The sequence below is a fragment of the Astatotilapia calliptera genome, chromosome 8 (genome assembly GCF_964374335.1).
Source record: "Astatotilapia calliptera chromosome 8, fAstCal68.1, whole genome shotgun sequence".
Lineage (NCBI taxonomy): Eukaryota > Metazoa > Chordata > Actinopteri > Cichliformes > Cichlidae > Astatotilapia > Astatotilapia calliptera.
Genome location: NC_137429.1, coordinates 26568730 through 26581962, shown reverse-complemented (window position 1 = coordinate 26581962; position 13233 = coordinate 26568730). Strand labels below are relative to the sequence as shown.

The window sequence follows — 13233 nt, the reverse complement described above, 5'->3', positions numbered from 1 at the left end:
CAGCTAATGACATGTTGTAACTCTTGGCCTCCAAAAGAACGTACGTTAGAAAACTAACAGATTATTGTGCTAATTACTGGACATGCTGTAACTTGTTCACTTATATTAAAGCAGATAAACACATGGTCGTCCATGTGTGACGCAGCAGAGGGAAAGCCAGCAACAATGCTGACAGAGAATCCAAGCTGCGCACTAAACAGCCAGGCAGTGATGTAATCAACAGCTGGAATTTCCACAGGTTTTTTTTTTTTGTTTTTATCTTAACTTTACCGTCTGCAGCAACTTGAAAAACTGTGTTCTTGAACAGTTTCTGATGTATTTTGCCCCAAATCCTTTTAAGCTGTGAGCGCTGTGAGTATGACCTGACCATTCAACCAGTGAAATTTGCCCCCTTAATGATGCTGGCAACTTTTCCGTCTTTGGCTTGTGGCGATTACTCGATTGGGATCCATTGATGGTTTCTTGTAAACGTAGTGGAGTTTTTAGAAGAACTTTAATCCTATGAACATGCTACAAGTGAATACTTATCTTTACACATTGTTACTAAACCACAATATTCAAAGAAAAGACACAGTTTGACATCTTCAATCGTTTCTAGAAAAGAAAGATTTATTAAATCTAAAATCGTACTTGTTATTAATCTCTGGCTCTCATCTACAACATGTCTGTTATCCTGTCTTCCTTCTCTCACCCCAACTGGTTGCCGCAGATGGCCCCGCCCCTCCCTGAGCCTGGTTCTGCCAGAGGTTTCTTCCTGTTAAAAGGGAGTTTTTCCTTCCCACTGTCGCCAAAGTGCTTGCTCATAGAGGGTCATATGATTGTTGGGTTTTTCTCTGTATGTATTATTGTAGCGTCTGGGTGCTGGTTTAGCTCAGTGCGTTGAGCAGCTGAGAGCGGATGGGTTCAAGTCTGGTCCACGTCCCTTTGCCGCATGTCTTCCCCTGCTTTCCTGTCCTTTCTTCACTGAGTCCATCAAATAAAGCTGAAAAAGGCCTTGAGGCGACTGTTGTTGTGATTTGGCGCTGTATAAATTGAACTGAATTAAAAGTCAATCTGAAAGTTTATGAACTAAGTAAAACTTTAACATTTTGGAGTTGAGGTTTTCACATGTTGCATCATATTTTTGGTAACTTCTAGCTTTAAGACAACACCTTCAGAATTCTATAATTAGGTGGAGCTATGTGTCTGCCATCACACTGCTTCAAAATGTGAAGAAATCCCAATCTGTGCCCACTGTGAGTGTTGAGCTCAGACTGGATATTGCTGGGAGGAGGGGCAAGTTGTTAGGGTCACCAAAGGTCAGGAGAGAAAGTGCTGGAAGCAGTGCCTCGTGTGTGTGTGTGTGTGTGTGTGTGCGTGTCTGAATTCAAACAAACTAAGCCTTTCATTGGATACTTAGTTGGAAGTCTCTTTGCCCTCATCTTCACCAAAGGAAAAGCAGGGGTCAGTTTAAAGCCCTGGTAGCTTTCAACCTCTGGACCTCCACGGCGATTAAATAGGAAGCCATTACTTCAAACAAATTATAAGCTTCATAAGCCAAGAAAAGGTTAAATTAGAAGCCCCTTTCTTCTAACTCATAGCATGTCAGACTATTGGCTCTGGAAAAGACATCAGCACAACCATATTTGTTGAATTCCCCTGAAAGGCGTGGCTTTGGTATTAGACCAGGGTGCCACTGAAGTTTGTTAAATAGCAACTGTGCATCATCGCTGCAGGCTGATTACCTCCTGAGGTTAATGGGAATGTGAGAGAAAGCTCCTGTTGTTTGCTCTGAAGTGAAAACTTGTGTCTTTATGTATGTCTTCACTGTGGAGACGTGTCTACTTTTTTCTGGGCTCTGTCTTTTCTGCTTCTTTTTCTTGTTGGCTTGACAGCAAATGAATCTGCAGAGCGAAGTGTAGATTTTCATGGCAAAGCAACGTTTTTGTTCTGCTAAACCTAGAAGCGATGAATTGTCAAAGCACCTCTGAGATCTGAGAATCTATTATACTATGTGAGTTCACTCCTGAAAGCGGTGAGGTTACCTGTGGTTGTCTGCTACCTTTCCACACTAGTGTAAAAGTTTGAAAAAAAACCACAATAAGAGCAGAGAGTAGTAGAGCATCATCAGTTGTGTGCAGTCCCTCTGCTTATGAGTGCTTCACAGCGGGGAGACTTGAAGCCAACAAACTCAAGAACACTGCTGCTGACAATTTACACCGCCGCGATAATTAAAGGCAATTTTCCGAAATCCATCCCACTGATTGCTCTGAAACCAGAGTAGAGCAGAGAGTGTCGGGCTATAGAGCAGAACAATGTATCCTCAAAAAAGCTAAGAACCACAATGGCGCTGTGTTGACAATGCTGTCCCTGAGGACAGCGAGCGCTGAAAAAAAATAAACGAACAATGTCAGCTTGACTGTAAACGTTTGGGCTTTTTTCACATCGGCATCTTCTCATAGCTGCACGGATGAGAGAGGGTTGCCAGAGCAACAGAGCACGCGCTACCTTGAATAGCAGTGCAAGTGTCTGTGTATGTGTGAGAGAGTGCACGTGCACGTGTGAACTGCCTGTCAACACAAGGAGCAATCACAGGTGTGTGAAATCAGTTATTCGTCATGATCCCATAAACTGCCCATTAAACTGCGCTTGCTCCCCCTTCTCTCCTGCAGATCAACTGTGTGACGTTCCCATCACCCGCCTGCATGCCCGAGCAACAGCTACTGAAACCCAGTGAATGGAGCTACTGTGACTACTTCTGGGTAAGTTTACCTGAGTAACTATTTTCTATAGATCAAGTCCAGAACCTACAAAAACATAATCTTTTCATGATTTTAGTTTTTATATAGAAAGATTTGCAGTTGACCATCCTTATGTGTCCATGTTATGAGAAACAACACTGGATCCTCTTCATCTTTCATCGTGATTTCATATTTATGTCATCCTGGCCCAACTGCACGCTGGGAATCAGTATTGGCTTTAATAACATCCAAGACACAGCGCAGCAGGGAAACACATTACATGTAACTGGCTGGAGCACAGTGAGGCCAGCTGGCCTCAGCTGCTCTTGTTTGGACATCTCCTTCCCCTGCAGTGTAATTTCTACCAGGTGCAGTTTGTGTGGTAACACACTGTAATCACAAACACAGGTGACAATGCAGTAGAAAGAAAGAGAGAGTGGAGAAAGTGGATGGGAGAGTCCAGGAACGTCTGGTTTTCTGTAAAATGTGCAGTTCCCAAAATTCAGGATTATCTGTTCTCTGAGTTCCGATGTCAGTTTGTCATGTATGGTGTAGCTCCCAGTCTACTGACTGCTTTCTGCAATTAAAGCTGTACGCACTGTCCAGTGTTTAAGTGATTTCTAACAGGCTTTAGAAGACGTTAAGAGACTTTAGACACAGTTTTAAATATAGCCTGTATATAAAAAAGGTACAACTCAGCACCACTTCATTGAAATAGCTACTGCAATATTATGCGTGGTCGTGTCCAACACTGAAGATGTAGTCCTGCTGTCGTGTTGACTGTCTAGCCATCGCAGTCTTAGCTAGCATCGTCTGCTTGCTGTCTAGCTCACTATCAAATGTCATTTTATTATGTCCTCCATTAAAACTCTAAAAAATTAAGAAACACAGTCCTAATCAGTGTTGGTCAAGTTACTTGAAAAAAGTAATCAGTTACTAATTACTGATTACTTCCCCCAAAAAGTAATCCCGTTACTTTACTGATTACTTATTTTCAAAAGTAATTAATTACTTAGTTACTTAGTTACTTTTTAAAAACACGATTTACAACCTGAAGAGGTGATAAAGCGATAGATCTTTCAGCCCAATTCTACTTTTTCTACATAATCCATCATACAAAATGCAATCAAATGGAAAAGTCTCTTTTTAAAATTTGTTTTATCAGTTTTAATCTTTTAACTTTATGCATCAAGCAAAAATTTAATTATATGCAACATTCTCTGACTTGAATAAATTAGTTTAACATTTAAACCTATTTTCTACACATTCCAGCACATAAAATAAAATATTTTTTGTGTTTACACTCAGTCTTTCAAATAGATGCAAGTAAAACACAGCAGAAAATAAATAAAGTCAAAGACTCAGCGGTCCTTTTGCTCTATTTTCACCTGTAAAGCAGGAGTGGGGTAGGCGGAGGTTTACCCTGGTGCAGGTGTGCCGCAGCGGTCAGTTGAAGAATCCGCGAGTTTCTCTGTGAATTTCCCATTACGTCGTTGCGCACTCGGTGCTTGCTTGGAAGTTTAGGGGGTTTTTTCGCTGTAAAAAGAAGTTTTCTTCCCACACACGATGGACACTAATATTTTTGTCACTTTTTATAGAATCAAACTCAAAGTAAGGTCAGTACTTCTACGCTTTAAACGCTGCACGCTCATACTCTCTCCCGCACTCGATATATGATCGATTGTTGATCTGCACACAGCTGTTGTCACGAACGGCGCACTCGCTTACGTCACTGTCATGAGACATTCTCGCAAAAAAATCACGGTTTCAGTAACACAGCGTTCCTACGTGAAAGTAAGTGTAATCTAATTACCGTTTTTGCAATAGTAATCCCTTACTTTACTCGTTACTGTAATCCGATTACTTTTTTCAAGTAACGCGTTACTGCCCATCTCTGGTCCTAATCAAGTGTTTTTAATCCAATATCAATTTAATTTTTAAAGCGCTCAATCTTTTAGTTCAGGTCGCTTCATACTGTAGGGTAAAGACCCTGCAATAATACAGAGAATACCCCAACAGTCAGACGAATCCTCATGAGAAAGCACTTGGCAACAGTATTCTAGGGTTTTACTGTTGGGGTAGTCACCGAAGACAACTTCAAACCTCAAAAGGTTCATGTCAATCGAAAAAACAGGATGAATGGATGGATTGGTCATCCCATGGATGCTGGGCATCGGAAATATTTATGTACTGTATCTGCTAAGGTAAGCGTGCCAGCGCACTTTTAGAAGCATGTTACATGTCGTCCCTCTCTACATTTTTACTCATGTCGTTGTAACCAATGATTAAAAAAAACACGACTTGCATTTTAAGGTGCTATTTGCTGCAGTAAGTGAGTTGCTCACCCCAAGACGAGATAGCATACAGTGGATATGTGACATTAGAGCAACATAGTACATCTGGAGGAAGTGAAACCAAGATAGGAAGCTGAAAGCTGTTAAAATACTCTCTGCTAAAAAACCTGGTGCTTGGAAGGTAATATCCAACTAGTTTAGGAAACACATGTCCAGCAGCTGTTTGCAGAAAACAGCTGGTGCGAGCTCTGATAAAGCATTGTAGCAACAGCAATGCCATCGATATGGTAACGAAACTGGTGGTTGGAGACAACAGTATAATCAGAATTCTTGTGACTGTGTGCAATGAATTAGAAGACGGTTAGCAAATCCGACTGCTCAGAGTGATACAGCAGTAATAAAAGTAAGTCGTGATATTCATCATGCATATAATGATCATATTAATCATGCATATAATGATCATATTCATCATAATATTACATTGTTGTTTTGATGGTCACTGCAACTATTTGCAACTGGTTGCCAATCACCAACAACTCATTTTACTAAGTCGCAAGACGGCTTTTTGCTCTGATGTGACAGAGCCATGAATAAGTGAGCAGAAAGAAGCTAAAATGTCTTTTGAAGGTGAAATTTTTCACAGAAAGATTGAAGAATGAGGACGATGGTGGCAGAATAGCGCTAATCAAAAAGGGTTCTACAGTTTTCAGTGAAGCCACCTGATTCAGTTTCCTCTGGTGTCATCTCTTTGAGGGAGCGTGCAGCATGTTTATTTTACTTAGCAACTTTGTTGAGGTCTAATGTTCACGTGTGTGTTGCTAAGCGTTTGTTTATTCACTGCATTTCTCGTGTGTTCGCCTTGTTTATCTCGTTAGGCTGATAAGAAGGATCCCCAGGGCAACGGCTGCATTACAGGATTTGAGGTTTTGCTGCAGAAACAGCTGAAGGGGAAACAGATGCAGAAAGAGATGGCCGAGTTCATTCGAGAACGGTATCTGCTACGTTCACTTTTTTAATGTTTCATTTTGTTCACACTTTGTCCTCGGGTTACTGTGACAACCATACAATTGTCATTAAAAACAAACCATTTCTCCTTTTTTCATGCTTGCTCTTTCATGTACATCAGTGCATTGCACAATAAAGGAAATGAACATGGAAACATTGTTGCGTACATGCCGTGTGGTAATCACCCTCTACTTCCTTCTCAGGATAAAGATAGAAGAGGAGTACGCTAAGAATCTCTCCAAGCTCTCACAGATCCCTCTAGCAAGCCAGGAAGAAGGGTGAGTGGCTGTGAAGAAGAAAGACACACAACCTGCCCTCATCACAGAGCGCCCTGTCACACATGGGTGCATGGATCAATATATAAAAAAAAAAAAGCCGCATGTCAACATTTGAAAAGCACTGTGCCAGGCTTCTCACTTTGAAGCTGCTTTAGAGTTGTGCAGGTTGTAAGTACTGCGTTTTAGGCTCCTTCCTTAACAGTGTATTCTGTAATTGTATTGCACAATAGAGGGTACATCTCTTTAAGATATTTCAGCTTTAAACATTAGAGCTGGTTTAAATTAAGTAATTTACAATGACAGTGAACTTTGCTGATAATTTATCCCCTACATATATTACATGTAGGATACAATAAACATAAAGTTATTCCAGGTTTAGGTAACAAGCTTATACATCTACTTACTCTTAGCTCATGTGCTACGTGTCTGATCAGGTAAGACTGTCACATCAAATTTGCAGAGTGTTTAAAACTATACAAATGTGAATTTTATTTCTTAGGAATCAACTTGTCCCTTATAATTATTTTCACCTATTTTATACTTTTGTACTCAGTTTCCACAATCGAGCTTTAAAGTCTGCCATGAGTGATATTGCTAGGTGTAAATTGACGCTAATGCCGAATTAGTCGGCCAATTAGACAATCCAGCAGACAGCTCCTCAGTGAGCAAGCCAATCAAGTAGCCAATCGCGCGAGACATCCCGATGTGAGCTGGAGTCTGGAGGCCCTGTCAGTGAATCTGTGGCCATCCTGTAAAACCACTGCATGCTTTGATCTCCATCCTGCAACACATTCCAGCTATTAAAAGAAAGCACAGGAGAGGAGACACAGACGCATGCGAATAGAGGGGGTGTGTTAGGAGATTGAAGGGGAGAGGGGAGGGGAAGGTGTGAAGCCCTGCTGGGGGAAAGAGAGTTTCCAGCCACTCCTCTTTTATCCTGTTTGACAACACACAGGATATCATGCTGAGGTGAGAGCAGCTCTTTGTCTGATTCACCGAGGGCACACAGGAACATGTATGTGAATCTCTTAACCTCAGCCTTTAATAGAAGCTCAGGGGTTAACGCAAGTTAAACTGCTGATTATTTGATGTTCACACTATCTAAATACGGATGAAGCACAATTTTTATTCAAATTATGATACATGTGGCCATGATGAAAGATTGTAGTGGCAATATAGGGCAGCAGAATCCTCAGCTAATAAAAAACTAATCACACAAACAAGGAATTTGTTGTGTTGCAAAAAGACAGTGGTGCAGAGAAAGACTATAAATTATACTTTTACTTTATACAAATACTTAGGAATAATTAGCATTGCAGCTAATTCATAAAATTATCCTAAAATATAATGTTAAATAATTAAATGATACCTAAATTAACCACTATTTTACAGTTCATGTATTGGTTTTTTTACGTTTGATTTGGTTTTTAGGCATTAAAACTAAGCAGAACTGCTCTTCTAAGATGGTTTACAATAACTTGCAGTTTCCTACTTTGCCAGTGATGTAACTTTGATTTTTTGTAACTTTTCTTGCCTAATCTCAGTGTAAGTCGTTCATGTGGTGCAACTACAGTATAAAACAAGTCTTTGGCTTGAAAACAACGTGGAAGTGCCTCTAACTTGGATTCCTATTAATGGCCACCAGATGGCGAGACATCTGGTTCCTAAAAGACTTCCAGTCCTACAGAATTCTGGGAGAAAATGGCCCGCAGACTTGAAAACTTTATGATGTCAGTCACTCATTTTGAGTCGTACTGAATAAAGCATTGTTCATGTTGCTAATTTCAGTCATTCAAGGTTTCAGAAAAGAAGATTACACAAGAAACACTCAGTGTCTTATGACTTGTGACTGACAGTGAGTGTGATCTTTTTTGTTTGTTAGATCTGGTTTGAAAACACCAAGATGATGATGCCAAAAAATGCTTGAGGCTTCAAAACAGGAATTTAAACAGGAACTTTAATAATTCATAAAAAGTTTTATTTAGAAAAAAAGTGACTTTAAAACTTGCTGGCAGAATACCTGTACAAGAGTTATGTCTTTCTTTAAATATTACGGGCTAAAACAAATCACTCAGATTAATACATGAATGTGTGTTGTTGCTGATTTGGTTGCTAATGTTAGCTACCATTAGCTAGCTAACATTCTAGCTAACTTTCAGATTCTTCTAGACTTGAGCTAGCATATTTTGAATTCAGCAAAAATAACATAGGCTGAAAAATATTGGACACTTTATTTGACATTATTATCATTTCTATCAGACAAAGAAAGAAGGCAAACTGTACACGGATGTAAGGGGGGTTCAGCTACACTTACCCTCCCTTTCAGTGTTTACATGCATATAAGATAACCCCTCTTCATGCTAGGATGGTAACAGAGTGGGATGGAATTGTCCCATATAGAATCCAGATTATGCCAGCCAGCTCAGTCTGCCCACACCCACAAAAGTGCAACACAATGCTTTCATTATGCCGTCCCTAAGGCTGGCTCTGTTGTCACACAGGACAATCACTGTTTTGTTGGTCGGTTCCTACCATCCGACCAGCCGCAGCCCAGAACCAGCCATCTATTTATTCCTGAATTTGCCATTTGTTTGGTGGGGATGTGAGGCATGTGACCATTTTTTTTATAGTTACCAATACTGTACTATGCTGAATGAGGAAGTGCATGGCAAGAGATTCATTTTCCCTGAGATGCAGCATTTTGTTGCCAAGTGACTGTCACTTGGGAATGCAAGATTGCAGGCACATGGCACATATAAGTTATTGAGTGTGAAGAATGTTTGAAGTGGTGCAGTTTTTCCAGTTTGGAATCATAATATCCAGATTCCTCTTAGTTCAAGGTTTGTCTTTCATCTGATGTCTTTTTAAGGTGGAAAGATACTGCATCTGTATGAGCTGTTAATCTGGTCTATATTGAGCAAAGAATAATAAAATAGCCTTCTTGTGTGTAGAAAAGGAGTGTTTTCAAGCTTATTTTTCTACCCACAAACCAAAAAATTGATTTATTAGGTGAAAAAGTTGTATTTCAATTCAATCATTTAAGTCAGTTTTTAAGCACGCATGCCAAACATTTGATGGTTCTAGATTTTTGAATGTGAGAATTTTCTGCTTTACTTAAACTCGTGTTACACTCAGCTGAACATTAGAATAGAATAGAATAGAATAGAATAGCCCTTTATTGTTATTGTATATGTACAACGAAATAAGGATTTTATGACTTGAGCAAAATATAAATAAATAAATATCTTCAGCGCATTGGTCAGACCTCAAGGATATACAGATTACATTTCAGTGAGTACCACTGAATGTAAACAGAAGTGTTGCTTATTTATAGGAAGATTCTGTCGGTGGTGCTGTTTTCTTTGTTCAGCCATGGTGGCTGACTCTTTTAATGCTGACATCTATCTTCATTTCAGCCATACCTTTGTTACTGAGGCATCAAACATAAACACATCTGCTTTCAGTCTTTAAAGACAACGATGTCACTGTTATGACAAAAGGGTCAATTTCTGTAGTTCCCAATGTAAAGTGTGTGTGAACTCCGATAGTTAAGGTTAGACTTTTCAGAAGACACTGACACATTCACACAATTTCACACAGGCAAATCGACTTGTTAAAACCAATGAGTGTAGAAAACAGTCGTGGGTTAACACATGCTGTTTTTATGTGCCAGTGACTGCTCAATTTAGATGTATGTCTCCCCTTTCATTTAGATAGAAGCTTTAAAATAGCTCTCCAAATAAGGCCCTAGAGATATTACCAAGATGGTTGTCGAGTTGCATGACTTGTGTCTAGCAGGACTTTTCGAGAACTTTAAAAGCAGGAAACTGAAATGTTGTCTTGAGTCAAGGGGTTGGTGTGTATCGTGGCCTAGGTGTCACAGGGTGAGAGGCTGGGTATAACCTGGACACACTAGAATCAACAATTAAGCCAACACCCGGTGGTGCATCAGTTTTTTATGCCATTAATTTTTTATGATGATATTAGCTATCTGTCAGGCAAATCATTTCATAATTAAAAAAGCAAAGAAGAGGTGGGAGAAACAAGAATGAACTTATTAAGCATTTAATAGGCACAAACCTTCACCTGAAGAAAGGTGCACAGCTTATTCCGCAACCTGATTGGACGACACTGATGATTTGGTGTAACTGTTATAGAAATCATGCTTGCTGATTGCCGTTAGGCAGCTTTTGTTGTATCTAAGCTTTAAAATGATCTCTATGATTTGAAAAGCTCGCAATGGTTTAGATGGCGTCGATCTGGAGGTACCCGAATTTGCTCTGACAGTGTTTGGAATGTTCTGGATGTCAGTGTGAGGGAATTCCACAGGTCTTCCACTCAGAGCGGCGCTTTGAAGTGACCCGCTGACCCGCGAAGACCTCCAGTCCTGGACTTAAAGCCGTGTGTCTGTGACTGTCTGCCTAAGCAAGTGATTGTTTTACAGTCTTCATGATCTTGTTGCCATAAACCATTCTGTCTAAGAATGCAAACATATATCTGCACTATTAAAAAGACAAGTTGCGTGTGAAGATAATGTAATGTGCACCATCTCGTCTTCAAAACAAGCCTTCTGAGTTTTACTGCCCCCAGCTGTGTTGAGAAAGCTGCACTCGAAGCTGAGAGAATAAGTGGAGCCATATCTCATGTCCCATACATCCTAATCATCTGTTGAACTGGCGGTGGACCTCAGCTCAGCTCTGTAGATTTACCGGTTACTTGTGCTTCTGTGAACTTTTGCACTGACTACTCATGAGCCTCAACTCTGTGTGTGTGTGTGTGTGTGTGTGTGTGTGTGGGGGATTCATCCTGCTCCCTCGGCTCCGTCTTACCCCCCCATTTTCTCTGACAGCTTCCATGCCCACCCTATGAGTCTTTATAAAAGTGTGTGTGGTCTTTTATTGTGTAATATATTAACCACTCACACTCTCCCTCCTTCTTATCTGCTCTCAGTACTCTGGGGGAGGCTTGGGCCCAGCTGAAGAAGAGCCTGGCAGACGAAGCTGAAGTTCACCTTAAGTTCTCCTCGAAGGTAATTCATCAAACTCTGTCGGATCCGGTTAATAAGATATGAAACCAAATATTAACTAAACAGATTTTTCATAGTATTCTGACTGCCTGATTATTCGCCATGCCTGTCTATCTCTTAAAGCACAAAAGGGCATACAATAGATGCAGACAGGAAAAGCTTAGCAACAATGTGGCAACCAGAGACCACGGAATGTCTCAATAACAGGCAAAACTACCAGTGGCAACATGAAGTGGGTGGATACCAATAAACACAAAGCTAGCATCGCTATATTATACAAGATATGTCCAGTGTTTGTTTTGTTTACAAAATGCTGAATGGATTCCTCCCCCGCACACCACAGACATAGTTTAGACCAAACCAGAACTGGCTTTAAGAGGCAACATTGTTTTCTTTGGCCAGATTACATTCACAACAACAGCTTAAAGTTAGTCGTGGTAAAAAAGAAAGAAAGGACACCCTCTGTCACTTTAGGAAATACCTAACCTGGTTTTAGCAGGTCTTAAAATTAGATTATATGCAAAGTGAGATTAACATGACATATTGCACCGTGCCATTATTTATTTAAGACAAACTGAGAAAATGGAACATGGAAGTACATGGTGACAACATATTTTGACTTTTACACTGATATAAAAGTGAATACATGCACAAAATGAGGGTGCTGTTTCTTGTTTTATTTGTGTTTCTCTTATCAGAATGATTAAAACAAACTAACAGTTAGTGCCTTCCACTCTGGACAGGAATCAGTTTGTCTCTGCTATTCAATTCAACTTTATTTATACAGCGCCAGATCACAACAGTCGCCCCAAGGCTCTTTATATTGTAAGGTAGACCCTAGAATAATACATACAGAGAAAAACCCAACAATCATGTGACCCCCTATGAGCAAGCACCTTGCCGATAGTGGGAAGGAAAAACTCCCTTTTAACAGGAAGAAACCTCCGGCAGAACCAGGCTCAGGGAGCCATCTGTCGCGACCAGTTGAGGAGAGAGAAGGAAGACAGGATATTCTGATTGAATGCGACCTAGCTTTATAATACGTTATTTGCGTTGCATCACATTTGTAAAAAAACACAACATTTTTACAGTTTTCATTCATTTGAGATCGCGCGTTTATGAGAATGCACAAACAAAGGTCTAAATGAAGATTTCTTCACTTTTTGTTTTGTTTTTTTAACCGACTTTGTTTAGCCAAAGTTCAGTTCGCTTCTTCAGTCTGATGCATTAACAACCAGCCACTCAGTTTATCCACAGCTGTTTGGAAACTACAGAGTACTGGTGTGAACACTTCTGCTGAGCTTTCTGTTAAAGCCCATCAATTCCTCTTTTCCCCAGGCTCCTGCTTTTTTAAAAGTGGGTCATTTAAACCTACACTGAAAATAGGTTTAGCTTAGATAAAAGCCATAAGATGTGATCTAACCCAGTTAACTTTTTAACGTAACCTTCAGGGACCCTGAACAGTGATAAATGTGACTGTGGCCCTGTGATTTGAACAAAGAGACTTCCTGCATCTCCCTGTGAGCGTCTCTTATTCATAGAGCCAAGGCTCTTATTTCACCTTACAGTTACTGAATAAACTGGGGGATGTTTTATCAGGTGGACTAATGTTTCCAGTTGTTTAACCTCTTTAAGCCTTATGATGAAGAGGTCACACTGTATTTTATTGGCTGATCACTCCGGACGGTCGCTGCTGCTTGGTTTTACAGTACGTCCATATTGGCTGCGGGTACTGCAGCCTACAGCACATGTGACTCACTAGGCAGACAGACTGCCTTCTAATGCAGTGACATAGAGTAAAGGGCTTCCTGATGGCTCTGTGGGCTGAAGCACATGTGTGTGACACGGAGGCTTTGACTCAACATTTTATTTATTGATTTATTTTAAAAATAATTTTTAATCGCGATTTC

The 13233-nt window shown here is 40.2% G+C and overlaps 1 protein-coding gene across 1 annotated transcript in view; it reads left to right on the top strand.

Moving 5' to 3' along the window:
• The window catches only part of gas7b (growth arrest-specific 7b), a 58625-nt gene that overhangs the window by 36830 nt on the left and 8562 nt on the right, over window positions 1-13233 (top strand). The window contains exons 6-9 of the mRNA XM_026177417.2: window positions 2652-2741; window positions 5890-6005; window positions 6223-6297; window positions 11248-11326. Of these exons, the coding sequence (XP_026033202.1) occupies window positions 2652-2741; window positions 5890-6005; window positions 6223-6297; window positions 11248-11326 (360 nt within the window). The remainder of the gene's footprint in view (window positions 1-2651; window positions 2742-5889; window positions 6006-6222; window positions 6298-11247; window positions 11327-13233) is intronic.